This window comes from Neopelma chrysocephalum, unplaced genomic scaffold, assembly GCF_003984885.1.
Source record: "Neopelma chrysocephalum unplaced genomic scaffold, ASM398488v2 Primary Assembly neopelma1_147, whole genome shotgun sequence".
NCBI lineage: Eukaryota > Metazoa > Chordata > Aves > Passeriformes > Pipridae > Neopelma > Neopelma chrysocephalum.
Genome location: NW_020897809.1, coordinates 11,651,336 through 11,676,628, shown reverse-complemented (window position 1 = coordinate 11,676,628; position 25,293 = coordinate 11,651,336). Strand labels below are relative to the sequence as shown.

Here is a 25,293-nt window from a genome sequence, read left to right as displayed (position 1 = left end):
GAGGTATCTAAGGCCAGCAGTCATTACTACTGCTGACCTTTCTTTTCCCTTTTCTATTCGTCCCGTGCTCTTGTTGTTGAGCTGCGTGTTTTCAGTTATCCATATTTTTACATCACATGTATCAGATTTTCCCTCCTTAGACTTTACTGGGGCAGATATGGTTGCCACTTTCTCTGGAGAAATGTCATTGTTTATTTAGTGTTGTGGTGCTTTGGGATCCATATGGACACAAAAGGTATCACATGATTTAAGAAGAGAGGAGCAGAAAATGTCCTCATATTCTTCTTCATGCCCTTACTTTAAATAGGATCCCTCTGCACTGAAACCTGCTATAGCCTGTAGCAAAGCTGTGGCAAAGATCAACAGGATCAGGTTTTTGCTTCATGTGAACACAAGCTTTAGCAACCCCCAGTAATTTGTGTTACCTGCCAACACTGACTGCTCAGGCACAGAAGAAAAACCAAACTCAAACCTCAGTATTTTGTGGAAGAGAATAATAAAATAGTTCCTTCTTGAGGTAGAAAGATCTGATTTGTCTGCCTGTGGCAGACCATGCTCCCCTTGCTGGGGTGCCATCGTGGCTGTGTGACCTCCCTCTATCCCAGGTCAGGGTTATCCTGGGCTGCAAAGATGTCAGAGGGTGAAGGAAAGTTTCTTCCCCAAGAGCTTCAAGAATTCAGAGCTGAAACTTTGAGGACACCAGAAGCTTGAAGAGGCCAAAGGGGGAGAAAGGCTTGGCTTACTGCTGTATTTGCTGGTATTGATGGCCCGAATTCCACTGGGGGCAACAGAAGTCTGTTTGTCACGAGTGTTCAAAATTTTCAGGCCTAGTGTATAAATGACAATTTTTTTTTTCTTTTCAACCTCCAAGCCTGAGCTCTGTGGGTTTTTCTGGCACTTCTCAGCTGAAAGGCTATTTGTTTAAATTTGCAGGAGAAATGTGAATCTCTATTAATGCACAGAAAATAAGGTGGAGCGCCCTGTGAATGCAGTAGATGAGGTGAGGTGCTCGTAGAATAGTTTCACTGCGGATTTATGATCTGCTAAGTGCATTTCTGTAGCAGCAAATGCTGAATTATCACTTCAGTGCTGGTTCATTCACCCATGCAGGTTGAGAGTGATACCAAAGGTACCGTGCCAAGAAAACTCTTGCTTGCGCCTGATTCTGAACACGACACGAAAGTTTTGAGTGAATACATCTCCTTCAGATTCACGGCTTACACCTAAAATAATATTTTGAGAAGTTCTGTTAGTAATAAAGTAACAAGTGTTATTCATTCTCCAGACAGGAATTACTAGCTGCACTGAAGTGCTCACTGCTGATTCAGCAGCCAGGCTGCTGCTGAAGCCTTAACCATGCTCCATCAAAGTGGAGTTTTATTGCTGTGTAGGTAGTTCATCCTGTAACTTTGTGCAATTCTTTATGGCAGAACCCTCCAGCTTATCATAATTTCCTTCCACTGGAAGGCTTTTGCAGTGGATGAGGCTTTGTTGTTCTGAGAAGGTTTTAAAGCATAAAGATTGGAAAGTGTTTTATGTTTTGCTTCAAGAGGTGGGTAAAGGATGAGCAGTCGTTTTGCTTTGGTTGTGGTATGGATTTGTTAGAATAATGGCAGCATCCAGGCTCTGATCTGAGCAGTTCTTCTGTGTGCAGTCTGGCTCTAGGAGGCTGATACAAATTAAAGTAATATACTGGCTTTGACTGGGTGTAGCATTTCCAACAGAGATCCAGTTTGTACCCTCAGACCAGTAGTTTTTGTCACCAGAGACTGTCCACACTGGAATGGAAACAATCATTGACAATAACAGATGAGGTTATTGAATCTTTTATGGGGAACATCCAAACATCTGGACTTTATAGTACTGGTATTGGTCCCCAGCAATAAAAGTTCATTGGTGTTTTTTGTTTGTTTGTTTAGAAGAAAAAAAGAGGAGAAAATGGAATCGGGATCAAATTAGGTGTTTGCTGAGCCATGTTAATTGTTAAGCTGAAACTCCTATGGCAATGTTTATATATCAGTTTAGAACACTGAGCCATAAAAGGTTTTTAAGTTTACTTGTGTCAGGAAAATGTAGTAGCAATTAATTTACCAACATGTTACGGGTTTACAAGGTGCCTTCATTTCATGGGTGGCTGGAAGACAGAACATGCTTAGATTATATTGAATTTAAGAAGCCACATGAATGCTTAAGGCTTTTAAACTGGATGTTTGTGCTTTGTGATCTTATTTGAACTCTGGCCAACCATGATGAATGTTTTCTTGTATCTTTGACCTCACAAGAGACATGAAATAACAAATGTAGGTACTGGACTTTATTTACTTATTTACTTAGTAGTTAAAACAAGAAAGCAAACAAAACCATGATGTATTTCACCTCTTCTCCCCAGCACCCCCTTGACAAATGGCTGTTGGAACAGCGCTAAACTGTGACCTTAAAGCCACAGGCGTAATGAAACTGTGATCTGGCAGATGTGACAGACTCATCTTACATAAATCACTCTCTTTTGTCACTGCTGGCATATGGCCAATGAATCTTCTAATTATTGAATGGCTTTTATAGCCCCATTATTTATAATCACTTTTGGACAGCAGCTGGAAGACAAGGATGGGACAGACTGAAACGATGTAGCACAAACTATTATCATTTCTATAACAACTGCTGGGATTAGGAATGTTTTCTGATGATGTGGTTACCAGTGCAGTCTTGTTACATGATAAAAGTCTACTCAACCTTCATTTTTAAGATGGGCTGCTGCCTCCAGGACCTTGCCATGAAAATTATCCTATTGAGAAATAGAATATGAATCTCTCCAGGCATTAACAAAGTATATATGTGAGTCTCAGGGCCACCTTTTCACAAGGACTTGATGAAAATCCATTGCAAGTATTAGTAAGAGACAGTGGTGGTGCCCTGGCACTATTGTTGTGCTAAGTGCTGTATGGAAAAGTTTTAAGAACTGTCTTCTGCTTCCCAGGAGCCCTGTCTACACCCCACTTTTTAGTAAGGATTTAACAACAGATTGAGAAGTTGTCTTGAGTTACATTATTAATATTTTAATATTTCTTTTAAAAATGTGGTGTTTTTTTCAGGGAGTTGATAGATTTATAACCAGGTTACTTAATGTACTTTATAGTTAAGGGGAGCTATTTTGGCTCTAATTATAGATGAGTTTGTGTTGAGTGCCTTCTGCTGGGAGCAGCAGCCCTGGAAAGAGGAGCATGAGAGAAGTCACCCAACCACAAAGGCCAGTCAGCTGAGATTTCAAGTCCACTTGCTGCTTTAAAAAATGTGAGCTGCAGGTTCTCTGCTCATGCCTCTAAACGAGCAAGGTTTGGGGTTTTTTGTAGGGTTTTTTTCCCCTTTTCTGCAGTTCTGTGTTTTGTAGCACAGAAGTAAAACCCTGCCAGCCATGATAACTTATTAGTGTTTGTTAAATAGCTTCAGATAGAGATCTTCAGATGAAAGACAGTATGTTACAATCAGGGGTTTATACTGCAAATCCAACATGTGTCTTTAAAAAATTGAATCCTTCCCTCTCGATGTAGACATCAGGGCAGCGAGAGAGAGCCTTAATCCAGATGACTCTATTGCACTTTTATCCCTTTAGTGAGGCCTTTAACCTTTCATTGCCTCATGGCCCTGTTGTTTTGAAATGGTCTTTGTCTGCCCACAGAGAATCCCTCTGCTAAAGACGCCTTTAAACAGAGTTCCTGACAAGAGAGGGGGGATTCTGCTGCAATTCAGGAATGGAAAATGGATTTTTCCAGTTCAGATGCTATCAGCCCCTGTGAATGTAGCAATTGATAGCCTTCCCAAAGAAGGGTAAAGCAAAAAAATATATACTGGTGTAATCTGCTTACAGGAGTGTAATATAGGTCAGGGACCAGTGTGTCCCGGGCTTGACCCTGACCCATCTTTGCACGAGCATCTATAGGCTCTGTCAGAGTATGGCTCTTTATCAGGATTATCTACGACCATCTCTAAACATAAATGGGATAAAACAGCTGCAGTAATTAATATAAACTATGAAATGATACTTTCCAAAGGCATAAAACATGAGTTTAAAATATATCTTCAGAATACACACATTGCGCAGTTCTGGCATAGTCTCTCCACCAGCTGGCAGGAAGGTGCTGGCAGCCTTGCGATGTTCACACTCAGCTTTTTCTTGGGAAAAAAAAATTCAGGTTTTGCTTGGTCACTTATGCAGTCTGCTCTCCTTATTGCAAGCCAAGATGTCAATAAGGCAAGAGGCTTTCAGCCCCCGGGTCTGTGCTGCTGCTCGGTGGTGGGATTGCTCTCGAAGGGAGGATGTTCTCACAGAGCAAAGACGGTGCTGGGTGATCCCACGTGCAGCTTTCTTCCTGCAGAAAGTGGGAATTGTAGCAGTGTCAGAGTGTCAGAGCACAGCTTCTCTAGTGACTTCATATCAGGTAACTGTTGGAGGACAAATGTGTGACAGAATTGCGAGTTTGAAAAGAATGTGTTTAGAAAAAGTCAATATATTTCATTAATCACAAAACCATCTAAGGTACATTTTGAGCTACACAAAACTGACAAGGAGGGTTTATTGTTTCTCAGAAAACCATATGTCAGTAAATATTTTTTTTTCGGTGACAGATGTTTCCCTCTTGAGTTTCCTTTTACTACTAAAATATTGTTGTTGCGATGTAGTGGTGGGGGAGGATGATTGTTGTTCTCTAAAATACAGTATAATAATTAAGAGTAACTGAGAAAAACAGCCATTCAGTGAGTTGCTCTTTGTTTCATTCAAAGATAGGGAAGGATTCACATAATAAAATGGAAACTTCTCAAATTTGGAGTAGTACTATGGGGAGAGAAGCAATGGAAAAGCTGGTTCTCTGACTGTATTTTTACAGTGGGGAAAAAAAGGGGAAAGAAACTGTTGCAAGAGCAACAAAAACCTTTGAACATGTTTTACTTATGGAAGTTTGTAAATTTTGATGAGTGTTGCATTTTTTTTTGTATGTTTCATTTTCTAAAGCTACATGTATCAGCCTAATTTTGATTATGGAAATAACAAAGTGATTTTTCTGGGTGCAAATAAGTGATTTCCAGCGTCTCCTGGCCAGCAGGAAGGAAGAGCTGAGCAGTGGGTCTTCAGACCTGTATCCTCTGCTTTGGAAAACTGCTGGTTTTGGGTTGTCTCTCTTGTTCCTCCATTATTATCACTGTTGGACCTCTTCACATGCTTTTTAGCAGAGAAGAATGGATCTCAAAAGAGTAAATGTAAAATCCAGTCTCCATGAGAACACAGGAGTATTTTGAAGGGCAGTATATACTTCTGGTTAACACGGCTCATCTCTAAGGAAACTGGTACCAGGTATTTTCTTGAGCACAACTTACATGTGGATTTAGATTTTACAAAGGGAGGACTTTTGCATAAAGACAGGAGGTTCTGGGCATCTGCCCATCCACCCAACCTGGTGGTGGCTGGTGTCTGGACAGAAACCATCAGAGGGTGAGGCTTCTTCTCAGGGTGAGTTTGCACAAGCCAGCGGTGCCCTTGAGGATCAGAATGAATTTTGCTGCTATGATTTGCACAGAGGAGGTTGCTGAAATGTCACTGGCATATTTTTCAGGTTCTCAGGGATTATGGGTGCATACATTTCAGGCTCAGAGTATATCAGAGTTCATAAACTTGCGTCTACCACTAGAATCTACTAAATAATGCCAGTACCAAGCACATGCCCTCTTGGCTTTGAGGAGATTCTTGGGAAAGATCAGAGTGGAGTGAAACATTTGAAATGGTAAAGAATCCAACATGTTCCAGGCTGGATCCCTTTGGCAGCTTTCTACATAGAGTTAGTTTCTGTGTCAGCTCGTTTTCTTCTACCATGCAGTGGAGTGAGCTGAGTGGGGTGAACCTGCTTGTGCCCACAGCTGTGGTTTCAGCCACTGCAGAACAGAGATTGTCAGGGCTGCAAGAAGCCTTTATTCCTGTCAAGACTTTTCCGGAATTTAGCAACAGGAATGTAGCTTAGCAAGCTTTTTTGGGGTTGGGGTTTTTTTCCCCCTCTTCTTTTTTTTTTTTTTTTTTTTTTCCTTACCACTTAAAATAAATGTAATAGAAATAAGCATCACTGTGAGCTCCCTGAGGGGACACTCATGTGAGTGCAAGTATTTCTACAGCCCCTGTTTTTGCAACTGCCTTCTAAACTAGTGCTTCAGTGACTCAGCTGGGAAATCCCAGCTACTGCATAAACCAAATAACCAAACTTTCCAGCAGGGCCATAATAGACTGAGATGCTAGATGGAATGGGCACAGAGGGAAGCTAAAAGCAGATATCATCAGTAAATTGCATATTTTTGTGGTCAAACAAGCCCTAGCTCAGCAGAGCTTTTTCACCTCAAGATATTATTTTGCCATAAATCATTGAATCAGGGATCACACAGTATTTTGGGAGAAAGTTTACGTTATATGATACATGCAGTTCAGTGCATTAATTTCTCCACTGGAATAAACCCTTGCATTATGTCCAAACTGTCATATTTGTCCATTTTTGCTAGGAAAAACCACCTTGTGCAAAGAAAAATATGGACTGTTTAGTTAAAAGATAAAGAACTGCTTTATTATTTCAGCAGGTGCTCTTTTTGTTGTGCCCAGTCTCCCTCTGAAGTAAAACAATGTGATATGAAATTAAACATCTGAGGTTTGGAAAGTCAGCTCTGATATTGAAAAACTGTAGCCCACAGGTCTACGAAACCCTTCAGGTGCCTCCTATGTGGGAAACCAGTTTTATGGTGTAATAACTGGAGACCTTTAGTTAGAAAATGGGTTGATAATCTGCTCTTGGAGTGAGGGATGTTGCTGGGGTCACTCAGGAAAGTGTGTTGAGCCAATTATATCTCCCTTAATTTCAGTTTTGTTGTTTGAGCCATTTCTGTAATGAGCATCTTGGTCTTTAAAAATTTTCCTTCTGTTAATAGCTGCCCGAGCTTTCCTTTCTTCAATAAGAGATTTAATTAAACAAAAAAGCTGTCAGGAGAACCTAAATACAAATCACGTAGTTATTTTTAAAATTTGACTTAGTGCTGCAGACTACAGAGGGGGTTTTTTTTGTGTTTAGTTTTGTTTTTAAACCAACGTTTATGTTAAAGTGTTGCAGGGCTGCAGTAGGTGGGTAGGCTGATCCTGTCCATGGGTGTGTAACAGTTTCCCCTCGCTCATGTCACCATTTGCCTGGTGCTGCTGCCAGATCCCAGACCCACCGTCCAACTGCGCTCCATTGCAGTATTATTATTCTTGATTTGCTCTGCAGTGATTCCTAGAGGCTCCAGCCAGGAATCTGCAACTGTGGTGCTGTGTTCAGTGTCCAGAAGCATTGAGATGATCTCTGCATTACATACTCAATAATCCAAAACCAATCATAATGCAAATGATAAAAAACCACAGAAACAGCTGCAGTGGTTCAGCCTGAGGTCCATGTAGTCCAGCATTTTGGCTTCAGCTGAGGCCATAATTAAGATCCCTGGCAAAGGAAAGGAAAAGAGCAAGATATTTGATATTCTCCCACTTCTTTCCCAGGTTTCCCAGCCACCAGCAATTAATTTTCAGCTCAAAGGATTTCCTACACCCTCTTCTTTTCAAGGCCATGTTGGATGGGGCATTGAGCAACCTGGTCTAATGGAAAGGTGTCCCTGCCCACAACAGGGGATGAGAACAAGATGATCTTTAAGGTCCCTTCCAACCCGTTCTAAATCCACTCCAAACCATTCTATGATTCTGCAACTCCCAGTGGGTCTGTTTTTCCATTTCCCCTTGAGTCTCCTCAATAACCTTGTTGCACTGAAAGTGCTCTCCAGTGGGATCTGCACAGCCTGTGTGAACTACTGCCCCTGCTGCGCGATTTTGAACCAGGCTCCCGTTACCTTTCCTTGGTGTCTCCCAGTCCTTGTGTTGGGAGAGGCAGGAAGTGCCCAGTCCCCAGCTGACCTCAGGACTTTTTGGAGGCTGATGTCCACAACAGGCTGCAGCATCCCAGCCCACTGTCTTGGTCCTTGTGTTGCAACTGCTCCTGGCTTTGATCATCCTGGTTGCATTTCTCAGGAGCTTTTCCAGTGTTTTTTTCTTTCTTTTTAGAACAGAAGAGTTTCTATCCCTGTTTTTGCTCTTCAGTCAAATTAATGTCAATGTTATTCCCTATTCCCATCTTGGAAATATTTTGGGGGGAAAGACTTCATTAAGTTTCTTCAGCTTATATGTGCTGTTACAAGAAAGGATTTGGTGTTCAGCAACTGGCATTGATCATTAACAGCTACTTTTTTGTTGTTGTTGTTGTTTTGTTTTTAACTCATTTATCTTATTCTGGCACACTTCTGAAAGTGTTCAAAACTGAATGGGGGAATAAATACATTTAAGTGAAAAGCATTGGATGCTATTTTGTTGTTTTTAAGGACTTTGGGTGCTCTTAACTCCTTCAGTCAATTCTTTCCTAACTCCTGCTGTGGGCTATAGTAGATACTAATACGAAGTATAACACTTACTTGATTTTGTGCCATGTTCAGCTTTATTAGTACCTCCAATGGGAGCAGCTTTTGCCTTCTGTCTGTCTGCCCAGCTCACCCTCCAGTGAGTTCCAAAAGCAATACTCTACCTTTTTTTATTTTTCTTTTTTCCCATCATCTGTCTTTTTCCATTTGCTCAGACAAATAAGTAATAAAAGGGAATGATGATCTGTTTAACACCACAGGAAGAAAGATGCATTATGAGACAAGAGAGACCTCTTGTTTACAGCGAGTTATTTTTGGTAATTAGCCATTTGTAGAGGAAGATGAGCCTCCGCTCGTAAAGTCAGCATGGCATAATTTAGGGGACTCTGAATGGAAATCTAACATTTGCCTCAATTGGAAATGTTAATTGTGTGCATTTAGAAATAAATAAATGGCTGTTTTTTCTTTGCAGGAAGCAGACTGAACAAAGATCTGCGACATTATCTCAACCAGAGGTTTCAGAAAGGATCGCCGGATCACGACTTGCAGCAGACTATTAGAGACAACCTTTATCGCCATGCTGTGCCTTGTAAGTAACAAAACCTCGGCCTGGTGGACTACACAGAGTTGAATTCCATCTTTATTTTTGAGGAGCCTTTCTGTGGTGGTGTGCACGGCTCTGGGGGGACACTGTTTTCAGTTTGGGCAGACTTCCATGTGTGGCAGCAGACAGGGTTCAGGTAGGGTTGAAAAGGAAAATGACTCATCCCTGAACTCTGCTTTTTTGATTACCTTCTTGGAACAGTTGATGGTTTGATGCAAGCCCTTGATGCCTACTTTGGAGAAAAACCCTAAAAAAACTGCCATAAAGTGAGTGCTTGCCACAGAAGTAGTCTATATTAGTATCATGATGGTGAATGTTCCTTATTGGTTTGAAACCTATGATTAAAAAAACTGCTCCTATTTTTGTTTCCTTAGCAGAACTTTATTTCTGATGCTTATTTAACTTGTAGAATTGAACAGTGTTTTATGGCTGGGTGCCATCGTAGCAGACAACTGCCACTGTTGGAAGGTTGTCCTTGATTCACATAGGAGATAAGCAGCAAAAGTTAGTAAAGCTGAGAAAAAAATGCTCACTTTCACTCAAAAAAATCTCCAAAAAACCCAAGCAGGAGAAAACCTGAGAAGTCTGGAGCGTGGTAATCTTTAGAAGGTCAGAATCGTTACTCAAAATGAGACTGTCCTTGGCATTTTGGGAAGACATACAAAGTGTGGAGAGTGATCCTACTTTGTTTCACCTCTGTTTGACATTCTTCAGCTGCCAAGGGACACTATTGTAAAGAAAAGGTTTTTCTGCTTAGCCTGGATGAGCTGTGGGAATAATGGCATGCCTTTCAGATCAGGATGGGATAAGAACTAGTAAACATCTTAGTTACAGGATACTGAAATGAACAGCAAAATATTTTGAAGTTTTCTCTCTCAGTGTGAATCGGAGATTGTTTATCCTGGTAGACTTACATAAATACTGAATAATTATGTTGCAACTCAAAAATAAGTATTTGCCAACAAAAATCACATAATGGTGCACAGAGTAATCACCATTTTCAGTCTGAGTGCTGCATAAAGAAGAGCTGTGTAAGACCACAGTTAAAATTGGGTGGTAACACTGATAAATGTAATTCTTCAAATGGCAGATGCTGTTATAACACCATTGAGTTTATTCTCATTTTATCAGTGAAAAGCGTGAAACAAATTAGGTTTAAAATGCTGTGCATGGACATAAAGAATAAATATGAATTATTCTTTCCTATTGAACACTTCCATTTTCCATTTTGTCAACGTGAAATATGATTATTTTTCAATCACCTAACTTGCCAGGCTGCAGATTTTTAAAGCACAGTGCAAAAAGTGCCTTCCAGGAGAGCACATGCAGTGTTAGGCTTGGGAGATGCAATGTTGTGATACTCATGTCCTTCTGCCTATGTGTTATATTTCATTTCCTAAAGCAGCAAATAAAGCAAATGAGTGTAAGTTCTGGGGAAGCATTTTACACGTTACCAAGGTTACATTTTTGAAATGCTTTCCATTGATTCTTTTATTTGATTTATTGAACTTGATGGTGAGTTAAACTGCTTGGACTTGCTAAAGACTTTTGATTTAAAATTAAGAGCAGTGAAAGTGATTCCTGCCTTTTAGAAACAGCTGGGGGAGATATGGGTTGTTGTAGTATTAATAGGAACATCAGTATTTATGTTCCACTTATGAAACATAAGTTGTGTTTAGTTATTGTGTGTCTTCATACTTTGAGTTGCCAGGCAGGTAGCATTTAATTTTTTCTTCATGTACTGTGGGAAGGGCATTAGTAGTATTTAAGAATTATGCTAATATTCATCTGTGACTTTGAATGAGACTGACCCACGGACGGTGGGTGGGGATGCTTTACAAGTCTGGAGATTAATCTGGCTGTACGCTCATATTTTTATTCCTTGGTACATGTGACCAGTAAATCCAGAGCCCTGGACCAATCTCTAGTGCTAATGGATTATGAAGCCTTGTATTTTGAAAATGGAATTCCCTGCTGATTATGTGGTAAACACAAACAAGAATACAAGGTCACTTGGACTGAGCATGCTTGGCCCGACAGCTGCTTTTTATTGCACTAATATAAGGGCTAAATGAAGTGATAAGTAGTAAATGAAAAATAGAGAAAGGTGACATTAACCAGTTCTTCCCCAGAAATTCTGGTAAGAATACCGTGTGATTCAGCTCTGACTGGTTTGGTACAGGTGGTGAGAAAACCCAGAGGGCTTCTGTTTCTCACACAGACACTGGTTGTGTGCTTGGCTGACTTGGGGACTGAGTGAAGGCATGGCTGTAGCTTTGGTAGGTGACAGAGGTCAAGCAGAGGGGAGGAAAGATGCAGCAAGTTTGACTCGACCTCGTTATTTCATATGACAATGACAGACTCTTAAGCATCATTTAGATTTTTTCTTTAGGAGAGTTGGTTAAGAGTTCGATTTATTTTCCGGTGAACCACTGAGGGATGATGTCACGGCCCAAAGGTGATGTGAGCGTTGCCTATAGGGGTGACACGAGATGGTTTTCTGAGAGGATTTGATCTCTAAATGTGGTAACTATCATAAAGAAATGAGACATTGAAATGGACCCAAAGGTGACGTATTATTGAAATAAATAGATGAACCACACACATATTTTTGCAAACCAAAGTCTCCCCCTGCTCCTCGGTGCCATCTGCCCCTCTGGCACTTCCTCTGAGTCCTCAGCTCCCAGCTCCCCACTGAGTTGATTCTTTTCTGCCACGTTCTGTAGTAAACAACAGCTGTGACGAGATTCCAGGTGGCCTCCAAGTTTGGTTGTTGAGTCGCAAGTGCTCTGCTGTTACTATCACACCAAACCCACGGGTTTATTTACAGACCCAAAGCATTCTCCTCTGAATTCACAACTTGAGCATCATAAGCTAGGACCGAGACAGAGTAAGGAAGAGGCAGGACACCTCGTTTATGTACTTGGATGGTGCATAAGTGGTTATAAAGCCATGCTATGGGCAAATCTTTGAAGGAGTTAGTGTAGTTCAGCCACTGAACTAGCTTTTATTTCAACTGAACCACCATTGTGTGTTATTTCCTTGACTTTCTTCCTCAGGCTCTCATTTCACTGTAAAATTCACATGCTGGGTCAGAGACTTTAGTTTAGAATATTTGTGTCTTTTGCTTAAGAAAAATCAGGATTTTAAAACTTGAGCAAAGTTTTTCTCATATATTTTTAGATGAATTACTGTTTGCATTCGTAGCATGTAGGATCCTGTGTCAAAACTAGAAAAAAACCCTTAAATACATCATCCAGATTAGCAAATTGTTGATCCAGTCTCTAGCTACCCCTTTGCCCTGTTTTGTTGAAGCATCACATTTTTCTTTTGTTTTGATGTGCCTGATGAAAATGACTAAAGTAATGCTCTGTTTGTGAGATAATTAATGGCTCCATTGAGCTTGGAGTATGCTGTGAGTTGGCAACAATTCTGTGATTACCCCTTGGCCATGACTGTACCAGAAGTGCTTTGACTGATGCAAAGACTTGGCCTACACCTTATTTCTGGTGTGGATTTCAATTATTCAAGCTCAACTTTGCCAGCTCAAACACTGAGGAGGAAAAGGGCAGGTTTATCAACTGTGTGAGGCATTTTGCTGGGGCACCTGTGCTAACAGAAGTTGGTGTGACTTGCATTACACCTGATTTGGGGGAGGCTGAGAGTTGGTGAAGTGGAGTGTGTTGACATCCTGGCTTTAGGTTTCAGAGAGTGTTTCTAGGAGCAGAGCTTCCCCAAACAGGATTGTTGTATGTGAAGATTTTCCTAGTGGAAAATGTGATTGATTAGTTGGAAGTACATGTAAGAGTATATCCATTTAATAGGTGTTTCCATGTAGTCCTACCTTGGGATATCTGTGCAGTAGTGTTAATTAAGGAAGATATGCGATAGCAACTCACTTTAAGGTACTAATGCAGCAGTGTGTCTAAACCACTGTTCACAGGAGGCTGAACAGGCAGGATTATCTTCCTCTTTTTGAAGTGATGGTAGAGGGCATCTGTTTAACATAAACAAACAGTACTGGCCATTTGTCCTAGTTGCTTATTCTCAACAAGCTGACAGCAGTTTTCTTTTCAGAGTGCATCAACAAGAATCAGAGAGATGATATTATTTCCATAAAGCTTAGCTCAGCATGTTGGGGTTTTTTTTTCCACTTACTTGATTCTTCACTTGTTTCGGTCCTGTCTGACATGCAGAGGCAGCTGTGATGGGTCTTGTATCTGTGTCTTTATTTGCCAAAGTAAAGGTGCAGACATGACTGAAATAACAGCTCATTGGTCCCCTCCCTATTCATGTGCATTCTGCATTTACCTTATTTCAGTAGTGTACCATTCCTTTCTTTGCCAGGCCTTCAGAAGCAAAACCCTGGAAAGGTGCAAGGTCTTTTTGATGGCAGATGAAATGTGGCTACCACAGAGTTAAGTCTTAGATGTCACACTAGATACTGTATGGCATTCTTTTCTTATTTTTTCCCTCTTCTTCACAAAATTGGCTTTTAAACCTTCAGGAGGTCATCATTCAACAGTTGATTCACTTTCCCAAAACAAGTACATGCCCTGGGATTAATTGGCTGGAGATGTGAGCATTAGAGATTTACCGCTTTCATTTCTGCTGTCTCTTCTCTCACCTTCCCAGAGTTTGATCTGTTCCTCTGTCTTCAATTACAGAACAGTAGCTCCAACTGTTGTGGTTAGTCTTATAGGGGAGTGTGGAGGAAAATGGAAAGAAATGGATAAAAATCAATAGTGTAAGTGTCGAGTGATCTGTGAGGAGGCTTAGAAAAAACCAGTGACACCCAGGCACCTGGCTGGCCTGAGCTCTCTCACGTTTCAGTGGGAAATTTGAGAGCAAGTTCCTTTATTCCAAGTGATCTGCTGGTGCAAAGGAAAGGTCTCCTTTCTCAGGAAAACAAATAATATTGAACAAGGAGACTTCACAGTATTGATAGGACAAACTTCAGTAAATGGGTGTAAAAGAGCACATTGAAGCTTATGATCTGAATTAATGGTTTTCATGGATAACTGAACTTCCAAAAGGTAGTTGGGTTGCTCCAGGAGTCCGATTGTTGCTACACGTGTAACCACCATCATCTGCAGGTGATGGAGGACTAGGGAGGCTAAATGGGCTGGAGTGTGATGAAACTGCTGTCAAACATGCAGACTTAGGTGATTTCCCAGGATAGTTTTTGAAGTCCTGTAGCTCTGGGTCCCCCGTAAGTGTTTCTAAACTTCAGAAAGAATTGATAGAAGTGATATACAAAGCAGCTTACAGAAGGTTCTTTTCTCTGGAATATTGGGTATAAAAGTATATCAATATATGGGGAAAAATTGCTGAAGTGAAGCATAAAGACCTTTATGTTACAAATGAATGTGTTTTTACATGTGAGGATATTTGAGTCACATTTTCAAAGGTATTTTTAGTTACTAATTTTTATTAAGGATAAACAGAATCCCTGACAGTGCACATTAGTTTTCTTCCCAGGCAATAAATCATCAGTTTATGTACACAAATGTTCTTTGAATTCTCAAAAGCTTTCCAGACCTGCAGCCGTATTTATTATCCAAGTACCTTTTGTTGCAGTTCCCTTCCTAGAGGTGTAATTCTGCTTTTGTAATGAGAAATAGTTGCAGTGTCCATGAAATATTCATTTGAAAGCCTCACTGATAAGGTGAGGAACAGCAGACTCTTTTCTAACACAAAAAATAATTAATTGTTTTACAAGATTTATGTTAGGAAAAAATTTTAAATATTTTTCAAATAGTAGCCTTATCACTGGGACACAACATATGGGTACCAGCAGTATGTAAAGATATTACTTTTTCTCAAGAACATTTGCTTGTGAGTTAATCCAGCTCTGTAGAATAAGAGGTATATTTTCCATGCAAGCTATGTACACACATTTACCTTTTTCCTGTATTTTCAGCAGGGACTGTGTCCTGAGTACAACCAGTGGCTTTAGAAAACCCTATTAGCTGTGTTCCAGGGAGTGCCAAATTGCAGCACTGGCTCCTGCAGTTTTCAAGGTTAAAATTCTTTCACATATTAGTGAACCAGATGTGTTTTCACATTTAAAAGAGAGAATACCCTGTTTGGAGCAACAGGTCCAGTATGTCTGTAGTTTAGTTCCTTTCTATAGACAATCATTTTTGTTTAATCTGGGAGACTGCAGACCTTTTTTCCATCTGGTCTGTCCTTTCAGATCAATAGCACGTTTTGTGCCAGTGGAACTATTGTTTGGGGGTGGGTTTGTTTATTTGTTTGGGGTTTTTTTAATATGGAAATAAAAGCACTTATGATAGCAAATATTGCTCCATCTGCTTATCCATTTGTGAGGAATAGCTTTTCTGTATTTCACTGTGCACCCAGTTGAAATTGCATGAGGCACCAGAGAACAGTACAAAGCAGAGGAGCTCAGCCTTATAGGCTCTCCCATGCCACTTGCCAAAGGAGATTTGGGTAAGAAGTGTGGGAAGAGATTACAGGGCTAGTTTTCTTTGTTTGCTTTGTTAGTCCCTAGTGTACTTAATTTTGCATTTTTTTCTCACTGCAGTTGCTTTGTACTATGGCAAAGCATCTGTGAGTGGATATTTAGGTAGCTCAAACAATGTGCATATGTTTTAAAACATAAAGGTTTCTAAGGTGAGAATCTCTGAGAAAGCAGAGAATAAATCAGAGCTGAGAGCAGGTACTGCTGTTTGGAGGGTGGAGATGAATTACCCCGAATTATTTACTTCAAAATTAGCTCTGTCCTGCCATAGTTTTTCATATGATGTCCCAGGGTCCTGATTAGATCATTTGTGATGGCTGCAGTGCCGCAGCTTTTGATTTCTAGGCAGTTTGATTTCTTTTCAACTACCACCATGCATCTGTTCAAGCTTTACAGGGTATTGATTATGCTACAAGGCAAGAGAACATGTGTTCCAAGCCAAAGGAAGGGTTTAAAATGAGGAAAAATTAAATGTGTAGCTGTTTTTTAAGCTGCTTTTCCACTCACATTTACGTTTTGGGCTTCACATTTGGTATTTCATGATTAACTCCCTCTAGAAAGCACCCATCACTGTATGGGTGTGTTTGTGCTTGGATGTGTTGGTGGTTCCACGGTTACAAGTCTTGTGCTTCTTTCATTGAAGATGTCAGTATTTAAAAAGGAACACCTGTAAATCCCACTGATATGATATTATTCTAGTCCAGTGTGTGATACCTGCAGTGTAGCGTGGGCAAAACCAGTGGGACTGCAGAGGAGGAAATGCCTGTGTGATTCCCAGTCACACACACTGCTACCCTGACAGTCTCAGAGCCCAGGGGGGCAGTGGCAGATGCAAGCTCCTGATGCTTTGATGGGGGTGCAGAGTTGTCACATTTCATCTTCAAACAATTATCTTTTTTTTTTTTTTAAACAGTACCATGCTTCTTTACATAAAGCATGCTGTATTTTTCCTCTAAATCCTTTTTGTCTTTATTTCAGCAGAGAGGCGATTAGCCGTGTAATCATTTATAAAGCTGTTTAGATTCTGCTAGCTGGTTTCTTTGGGGAGAGTCATATCCAGTACCTTTACTGGGAATAACTCTGTAAATTAATCTTCATTGATTTCCTTCCCCCCCCACAAGTGAATAAGAAGGTAAAAAAAAAATAGAACAAATATTTCTAGTTCTGCCTCTATTGAAGGAAAAATAAATCTTTCTTATTAGTCCTAACAGTCTAGATGTATCCTTTTTTTATAATGTCTTCTTGAATAATTAGTACTTTGAGTTATGAAGTCAAGATTCCTGGGTCATTGCCAGAACAGATTTGTTTAAGGGGGACACTAGTTCTCTGAATTCCTTTTAAAGGGCTTTGTAATGTCCCAGACTGCTCTTAATTAGTGATTTAAGAGGAAATACATCTGTTTGACTGAGGATTGTGAAAATTATTATTTAAATGGAAATGTTTAATAAATGGCTCTTTGAAAGGCTAATGTATCTTCAAAATGAGACATGTATCACGGAGTGATCGGGTGGATAGTTCTACTTGCAGGGTCTTTTTGGAGCTGAAGATGGAGAGAAACATCAAAGACACCTTTGGAAGCATCATCTGCTATTGCATTGTATTTCATACTTCATCATTCATTCACTACCTGCACTTTTTCTTTGGACTTTGGGTTTAACACTTCATTTACCAGGGGGAAAAGCAGTAAACAAACGTTGACGTTGGTAAAAGGAGGCCTGTAGCAAGAAGCAGTACAGCTAATTATAAACATTGATGATGCATCATTTTTATCTCAGACCATCATGGCAACTTAAATACCAAAATTTAAAGCTACTTAATGGGAGATTTGTCATATGCTAAAAATGTGCAGGTAATCTTGCTGTATTAGGGATTTGTACTGGCAAACCTCAGAACTGAGGGGCTGGAGCAGGTGCTGCGGGAAGGAGGAACTCCAAATTAAGAAACTGCTGCTTTTAGCAGACTCTTCCTTGAATACATGAGGAGATGGCTATTAATAAACACAGCATTACCATCTCCTGGTGTTCATAGGTCTTGAGTTAGCAATCAAAACCTTGAAACTGGATACTTTGACTCTTTTCATTTACCTATTGGTTTCTGAGCCCTTACTGCCATCTTTGTTCATGTTTTCTAGGGGGAGTTTTTTGGTGTTTTGTTTTGTTCAGAGGGGAATAGCACATGAGAGCTGAAAATGTGCTTGAATAGTGAGGTTTTTAGCAGTTATCCTAAATCAGAGTCTGTAAGCTTTTGAGAAGAGGTTGCAAGATGTGCAAGAGAGTCAGGGAAAACCCAAGAGGACACTACATGGCAGTGCAGAAGTAGGAAGGCTGGACTCAACAGTGGGGCAGAGCTGAACCCGGTTCTTTCAGGAATGTAAATACCCCATTGTGTTCATAAATATCTCTCCCATTTTTACATTCCCATCATTTTAAAGATATATTTTGCTATCTCAGCCTTTTGCAGTCCTCTGCAACACACCTTGTTCTCTGGAAGGGAACAGCTGATGAGATGCAATAGTGCTGCTCCTGTGTAACTAACCACATTGGAGAATCACATTGACAGACATTCTGTAAATTGCCCACATTATAGAACATTGATGATACCATTAAAGTGGTAAATTTAATATTATGGTACTATTAGATTTCTCCCTCATTAACTCTGATCTGATAAACAACCTCCGGCATATTTGGAAGGTAATAATCACCTTACAATCACTACTGCTCCTCTCTATCTGGCATTTGAAGATCCTATAGATTTATGGTTCTTCTGTCATCTGATCTGTACTTACTCCTTTATTTCTTCTTTGAACTTGTGCTTACAAGCACACCCTTTCCTAGAGGGCCCTGGGCATGCAATTAACACTTAACAGCCAGAATAAAGTCATCCTAAATTCCATTCCTGAGATTTTGGACAAAATGGGCTTTAAAGAATAAAATTAACCCACTGTTGAGACAAGCATGATGCAGACCTGAAGAGGTGTTTTAGGACTGGGCAATCCCTAAGGGTTGGCACAGGGAAATGTTGGCAGCAGTGGGTTTGTTCTTGGCTTTTGCAAACAGGTATCAGAGCAACCTCTACAAACTCTTGCTGGACTTGCAGGTGGTGAAGAGGGGACCAGGGGGATGCTGTGGTAGGGGCTGTGATGGGTGCTGGGCACAGCCCTGCTGGGCAGAGCAGCCCTGCTGTAGTGTGCCTGGGAGCTGGAAACACTGAAGAAATCTTTCTTTGTGCTGTCTTGTCCAGCAGAGGCAACTTCCACTCCCAATCACTCAAGCAACAAAACCATGAGCTGCAGCTTAACCAAGTAACCTTAGCTCCTCTGGACTGGCAGGAGGCTTCTGCAGAGGTATCACTTGCCTCCTTGTTTTCCTAAGTGAGTCATGGTTTAATTAGAGCGCTGTCTCGAGGAGGAGGTGGTTGTTATACATCACCTATCACAATGTAAAAGTGTAAAGCGACGCTGAAACGCTGACCCTTAATCTGAAGTGCACCATCTGTGTTTTATTTCCACATCTTGCTGAGTTTACAGTTATTTGAATTCACAGTTTGTTCCCCATTTGCTGTTCCCACATGGTAAGTGAATTGGATCCAAAATGTACTGATGAAAGAATGAGAAGTCTGTTGGAGAAGTTTGTTTCTACCTACAAGAGTGCTCTATCTCACACTTTTTCCACCCTGTGAGTTAAATCCCAGCTGTAAAATCTTGTCTCAATATGGTCTTCTTTCATGGTGGGAAGTTGGGGTTACGGTAAGGACAAAGACTCCTTTCCCCATCCTGAAGTGATTTATGGTTTGCCTTTGACTTTCAGCTCTAGAAAAGATAGAGATCATACACCTAACAAAGTATTTCCTTTGCTGTTTCTGTAAGTTTGTGTGGATACTTGTGGTGGTGCTTGGATTTGCAGCACCACTCTTATTTAGTATTTTTAATTTGTTCATATGGGCCAAAGTATTTGATGCTTTATTAAGATTGGGTATAACATAATGATGAGAGCTGTACTTAAAATTGTGATAATTTTCATGGTGCAACTTTGAGTTACTCTGATTTTAGAATGGGCAAACAGCTCAAAAACAGGTTGAATTTCATTTATTCTCCCTTCTTTCTATTTTTTCTACTGGCAGCAACCGTTTTCTTAAGACATAACTAAATGTAAAAAAAAGATATAAAATTTAAACATGTCGTATTTCAAAAGCAAGCCTTCAATATGCTGAAGGCTGTATAAACTTAAATACCTTCTTTGGCTTTTGCTGTAGACCACACAAGCTCTGAGAAATTGATTACTCTGGTGCTAGAAAGGGCTTTCATGATGCAGAAACAGAGGTTTGCATTGAATTTCTTTCTTTGTGTGTGGGACTTTTTTTTTTGAAAGAGAAAAAGCCTTTAAACCCCAGATTAAAAATAAGTCATTTCATTGTTTCCTTTTCCCCCTCTTCTAAATCTTATGAAAGAGTTTTCATAAATGATTGGGGAGCTGCATCTCTGAATAAATGTAAAGTAAAATGCTCTATTTCTTTTTTTAATAAAGAGGCTTTTTTCTGGAATGTTCCATTTAGGTGCTGCCTCATTGAAGTATCATCTGGTTAAGAGAGTTTCAGTGTGGCTTGTGCAGATTTTTTATTTTGTGGACATGAAGAGGAGGGGCAAGGAATTCAGAGTTATTTATTTTCGTATTGCAATCTTCAAATTTACTGTATCCTGTGTTCTAAACCCAACATTATCAAAGGCTTTGGACTTCCCATGGCAGCTGTGAGCTAGCCAGGCACATACTCAGAAAACAACCTATGGCTCAATGAGGCCATTGTTGAAAGATCAGGAAGGTAATCTTGAGCAAAGAATTTTTATCTTTTCTTTTTAAACAAGAGGCATATAATGGGCCAGCACCTTGGGCCAGCTGGTGTTTTCATGAAAATATTTATGTCCCATAAAGTTAAGACTGTTTTATATGTTTACAGTCAGGCCAGTCTCCTGCTCGTGTGTGGCCATTTCTCTTATAAAGGTAATACAAGGCTTGCTGGCTCTCAGTGGTGTTTTGCCCCTACCCAGTTCAAACACTTTTGAGGTCTGGGTGCTTCAGCAAGGGCAGTGTCTGTGTTTGCTGCCAGGTTTGGTAGTGGGAGAGGATTATGTTTTTCCCTTACATTGCCTGGCCCTTGCATACATGTGCTGTAAATTTGTGAGCTGTCACCTGTGTCCACACCTGTACGGAGCTGCTCGGCCAGTGATGGCTGTCAGCTGGTGTGGCTGGAGGCATCTCTTTGGAGCTGTGGTGACAGGTACTGTCCCCACCCCCCCAGCACCTCCCATGTGATCCTTGGGATCCCCATGTCCCTGCCTGTGTCAGTGGAGCTGCACAAGCCCCGGCCAAGCAGCCGTTGAGCTGCAGGGGAGCAGGTTTCCTTGCGAGGCTGGAGTTCCTCTGGGGTTTCGGTGCTGCATCTAAGCAATCCTGTCCTGTGAGATATGTGGAAAGCATCCAAGACGGACACCTGCTGGCTCTGAAGCAGTCAAGTGCTTTTTCCAAAATATCTTTGGCCCCTGTTCGGGATGTTTACTTTTAAAAAGAATCAGGCATGTGTTGGCTGTAGAAGAAAGGCAAAAAAAAAAAATCATCGTTGCTACTGTCACTGAAATTCCCTGCAGACTTAAAAGGAAGATGAAAGTTGGTACTTTAAGAGAAACTCCAAGCCCCTGGGACAAGCACGACAGAAAACAGGAAGATGCTCTGTATTCTGTCTGATTGCTTGCAAAAATGAGTGCTCTATCTCCTACGGAGAGAGAGACAGACCTAGAAATATATATTCACATCATTCCCCCATGCTCGTGCCTTGCAAAGTAGGACAATACCATTTTGCACTCCCTGGGCATATTCTCAAACAGCAGCTCAGTGAAGGTGATACAGAAATAAAAAGGGTGAGGGAGAAAGAAGAGAGGGGAGGAAAATCAGCCTCGTGGTATTTCAGATCTCCAGCATACACAGGTGCTTTTTAATCCCTCTGGCCTACATATTCCACAGCCCCTAGGAATAGAGGAGTCGTGATGTAATGCTCTTTTCCTCACACTCCCAGCTTAAATACAGATGGAAATTGTTGTCATGTGTTAGAAATGTCACCAATAATATAAAAGGCAGGCTTCTGCATTCTCCCTTTTGCACTGTCAGCTGCTGCTGCCAGCTTATTCTTCCCTCTCAAACCTATTGTCATGTGGCAGAAACCCTGATGTAAGTAAGCCCTGTCCTCCCCCTGCTTATGATCCCTGCATTTTTTATTCCCCTCTGCTGCAGTGCTGAGGATCATTACATACCACGACTTAAAGACAAGACCTCACAAAGGAAGGATTAATCTTGTATTTGTGCTTGAATTTCGAAGGACTCAGGCAAGTGAGAACGTTCTGTTGTATTCTCCTTTTTTTTCCCCCTCCTTCCTAGATGCAAACATAAGAAATGAAAAGCAGCGAATGTGATGAGCTGGGTCTGTGTTTACTGAGCGAACCCAGCGGTTCCTCAGCTGCAGGTTGTGCGTGAGGAGCGAGCGGGATGCGAGGGGAGGCTGTGGGGTTGGGAAGGGAGCTGCGGAGCGGGGCTGACAGCCTTAGCCCAGCCTGGGAGGACAGATGGCTAGTGCTGCTTTTTAATTCATCAAGCAGGCTTTACGTGAGGCCCGTTGGCGAGCGGGTGTGCTGCGAAAAGCGGGGTCAATGGGCACGAATAGGCTGAGATCAGGACCAGATGCCTGCCGAACAATGGGGCTTTTGAAAGAAATGCGGGAGGAAGCGTGGCGCTGGCTTTGTACTGCCTCCGCATTGCAGGTTGGAATGGGGCAGCTCCGATTTAATGAAGTGCATTCCTAAACGTGGTCGTCAGCCCGGGCTGGGAGACAAGGGGACATGTCAGAAGGGGGCTTGTGGGGGCGGGGCGGGGGGGGGGGGGGGAGCGATCCACTGATGGATCGCCCCGAACAATGCGGTCTTAGTGCTGGATGGGAAAAACCATCAATACGTCCCTGTGCATATTAATGCGATACAGCAGGTGTTGCTAAATGTCTGTCCCCGCATTGTTCTCCCGCGGCTCAGCCGGGGAAGGGGCAGGAAGGGAGACCCCGCGAGGGATGCTCTCATCGGGAGTAGAAATGGAGCGGCTCCCGAGACGGCCGCACACGCTGGAGGGAAAGCGGGAGGCGACAATCGGCGCGATTCCTCTCTGGGGTCACTGCGCGGGACAAGGTGTTGGACCCGGCAGCTGAGCTGGACAGCGGTCCCCTGTGCTGGCTCTGGAGCAAGTGGGGACAGGCTCAGAGAGGCTGGTTACAGCTTAAAGGCATAGCAGGGGCAATACGGTCTTTTTTTTTTCTTTTTCTCTTTTTTCTGCAAATATCCCTGAAACTAAGCAGGTGTGAGGGCTGGGAAGTGAATCTCCAGGGCAGAGGGCAAGGATGGAGGAGGCAGAGATGGTGTCCCAGTTGGAATTCAGCAGTGAGAGAGTTAAAAGGGGGCATATTTTTGTCAGCTTCACCAGAAATACATCAATTGTGAATGAGTTGCGGAAGCTGTGTGTGAATTGCAATAAACATGGTGTATAACATGGATAAACTCAAACAAAACATCTATTTCTGCATTTGTGGGCATCCTGCTACACTGGCTCAATATACTCCTCCTTTAAGACAGTTTTCTATGTAACAGAAGTAACATCCCTAAATACTTCCAGCCATGTTAGCCAGTTCAATTCCTGAGGGCTTGGGGAGGAGGGGAGTGTACATAGTCATTATTATATGTATTTCTTAATAAAAAGACACCCATTTAATTGCTGCCATTGTGTTGTCTGCTCCCCTTGTGATTTGTGACATGCTATACTGTATTTGTCAGCAGAATGAAAGGGGTCTTTGTTCCTTATTCATATTATGGCACACTGCATCTTTCTGTGAAAATGGAATATTTGCCTTTGGAGCTAACTTAGCTGGTGATCCGTGCCCGCTGTTACACTGGGAAGGGTTTGAGGTTTCTTTGCCAGGAATTTCAGAGGAATTTGCAGGCAAGGCTTGAATTATTTTACTTATTTATTCTTACCTATCAGTGTGTTAATAGTGATGAAGAGTGATCAGCTTAATTTGCCCATAGGGCAGGTAAAGCATGGCCAATGGTTGCAGCAGCTTCACGTATTGCAGCTGCCTTTCTGTGTATCCCTTGTCTGTGGATGAATGGCCAAGTTGACCATGAACTAGGATTTTGTCCTTGTGCACATTCGATCGCTTACTGCTGTGTAAACTGCCAACAAGAGTGTAGGAAAATAAACCAAGAGTGTGTAAGATGGACAAGCTCATATGCCTATTCAAAGGTTGGCCAGGACTGCAGATTAATTAAGGCAGTTAGTGATCAGCCAGCTGTGAGAGTGACTATTTGGGGACGCCAGTGGCACTTGGAGAGCACTTGCCAGGCACCGGTGAGGAGCGTGTGCAGGATTAGGTTACGGTGTCATGTAACATCAACAGGGTTACCACTTGCGATCTATTTGCTGTCCTTTCCATGCTCTGGCTACTTGGATATCAGTCTGTGTGCCTGTCAGTGGGAATGCTTTACAAGTGTAGTGGCTGGAATCGGCAGCCAAAAAAGATTTAAGGCAGTGCTTACCCAGGCAATTAGTGAGTCTTGTTCTGGCACACCTACGTGGCATGAATGTATGGAGCTGGTTTTTAAATTGAACCACCAGGTTCAGCAAGTTGAGCTTTATGTTGTTAATTGTGCTTATTTTCCACTCTGCAGTGCCTAAGTTAAAATGGGCAAAATGCAAAGGTGAGCTCAGTCCCAGGGGCTGGGTCTGCTGTGAAGGGCTTCTCTGCTAGAGGGGCTGGCTCAGAAAAGGGCCACGCTGTGAACCTGTTGCTTGTTGGTATGTGGCTCCTCTGACAATGTGGGAAATTATATCAAGGAGTAACTTTGGTCTGGAGAGAGCTCAGTGGTGCAGAAGTGCAGGGAGTGTTTTCTCCCTTGCCAGCTTGTTTCCACTTGTCTACTGCTAAGTCCTGTCAGATGGAAGCAATGGTGGATCCATGTAGATCCAAGAATGATGCTTCGCTTCCTTCTGGGAAACTGCTCCAGAGTTGGTAAGAAAAAGTACAAGCAGCTGTTCCAGGAGCACTTCAGGTCCCTGCTGTTGAAGTGTTGTAGAGCCAGGTTTTGCCATAACAGCAATAAGCCTTTTTCAGTTGAATATATATATTTTTTTTTTTTAATACAGTCTTCTAATGCAGGTAATCCAACCTGAAATATGAAGCTGAGAGTATCCCTTTTGTCGATATTGACAATCCCTACTGGCATAGCTGTCAAAGTGTTGCAGGAAGAAAAAAGCAACAATGAAAGCCTATAATTCAGCAGCAGAAGCTGATTAAGTGGTGTTGGGTTCCTGACTCTGCATCTGACAATAATAATACTTACCTTGCATTTCAGTCATTTAAAAGTTCCTATGCTGCCGGTAAGGCTCTTGCCTGCACTTTGGAGCCTGTGTACAGACACCTTTCTGCCAGCTTTCCATGCTTTCCAGAGCACTGAGTCTTTATATGGTTACACAAGAAGTGCTTCTGAAATGAATGCACATCAAGTCGTTTCGGTCAAGAGATGCTGGGTGCTGTGGTATTCAATAAAGCTTATTCAAAATGTGGTGCTGTTTTCAGTCAAATTCTGCTAAATCCTGTCCTGAAATCCTCTGCATGTTTTGCTCTTGAATATTCTGGTAAGCATGATGACTGGTTCACTGTGTTA

At 41.7% G+C, this 25,293-nt stretch overlaps 1 protein-coding gene across 30 annotated transcripts in view; it reads left to right on the top strand.

Annotated features, from left to right (window-relative positions):
• MAGI1 (membrane associated guanylate kinase, WW and PDZ domain containing 1) overlaps positions 1 to 25,293 on the top strand; it is a 339,060-nt gene that overhangs the window by 159,821 nt on the left and 153,946 nt on the right. For all 30 annotated transcript variants that reach the window (XM_027701053.1, XM_027701037.1, XM_027701055.1 and 27 more), the window contains exon 2: positions 8,930 to 9,046. In XM_027701053.1, coding sequence (XP_027556854.1) covers positions 8,930 to 9,046 — 117 coding nt within the window. The remainder of the gene's footprint in view (positions 1 to 8,929; positions 9,047 to 25,293) is intronic.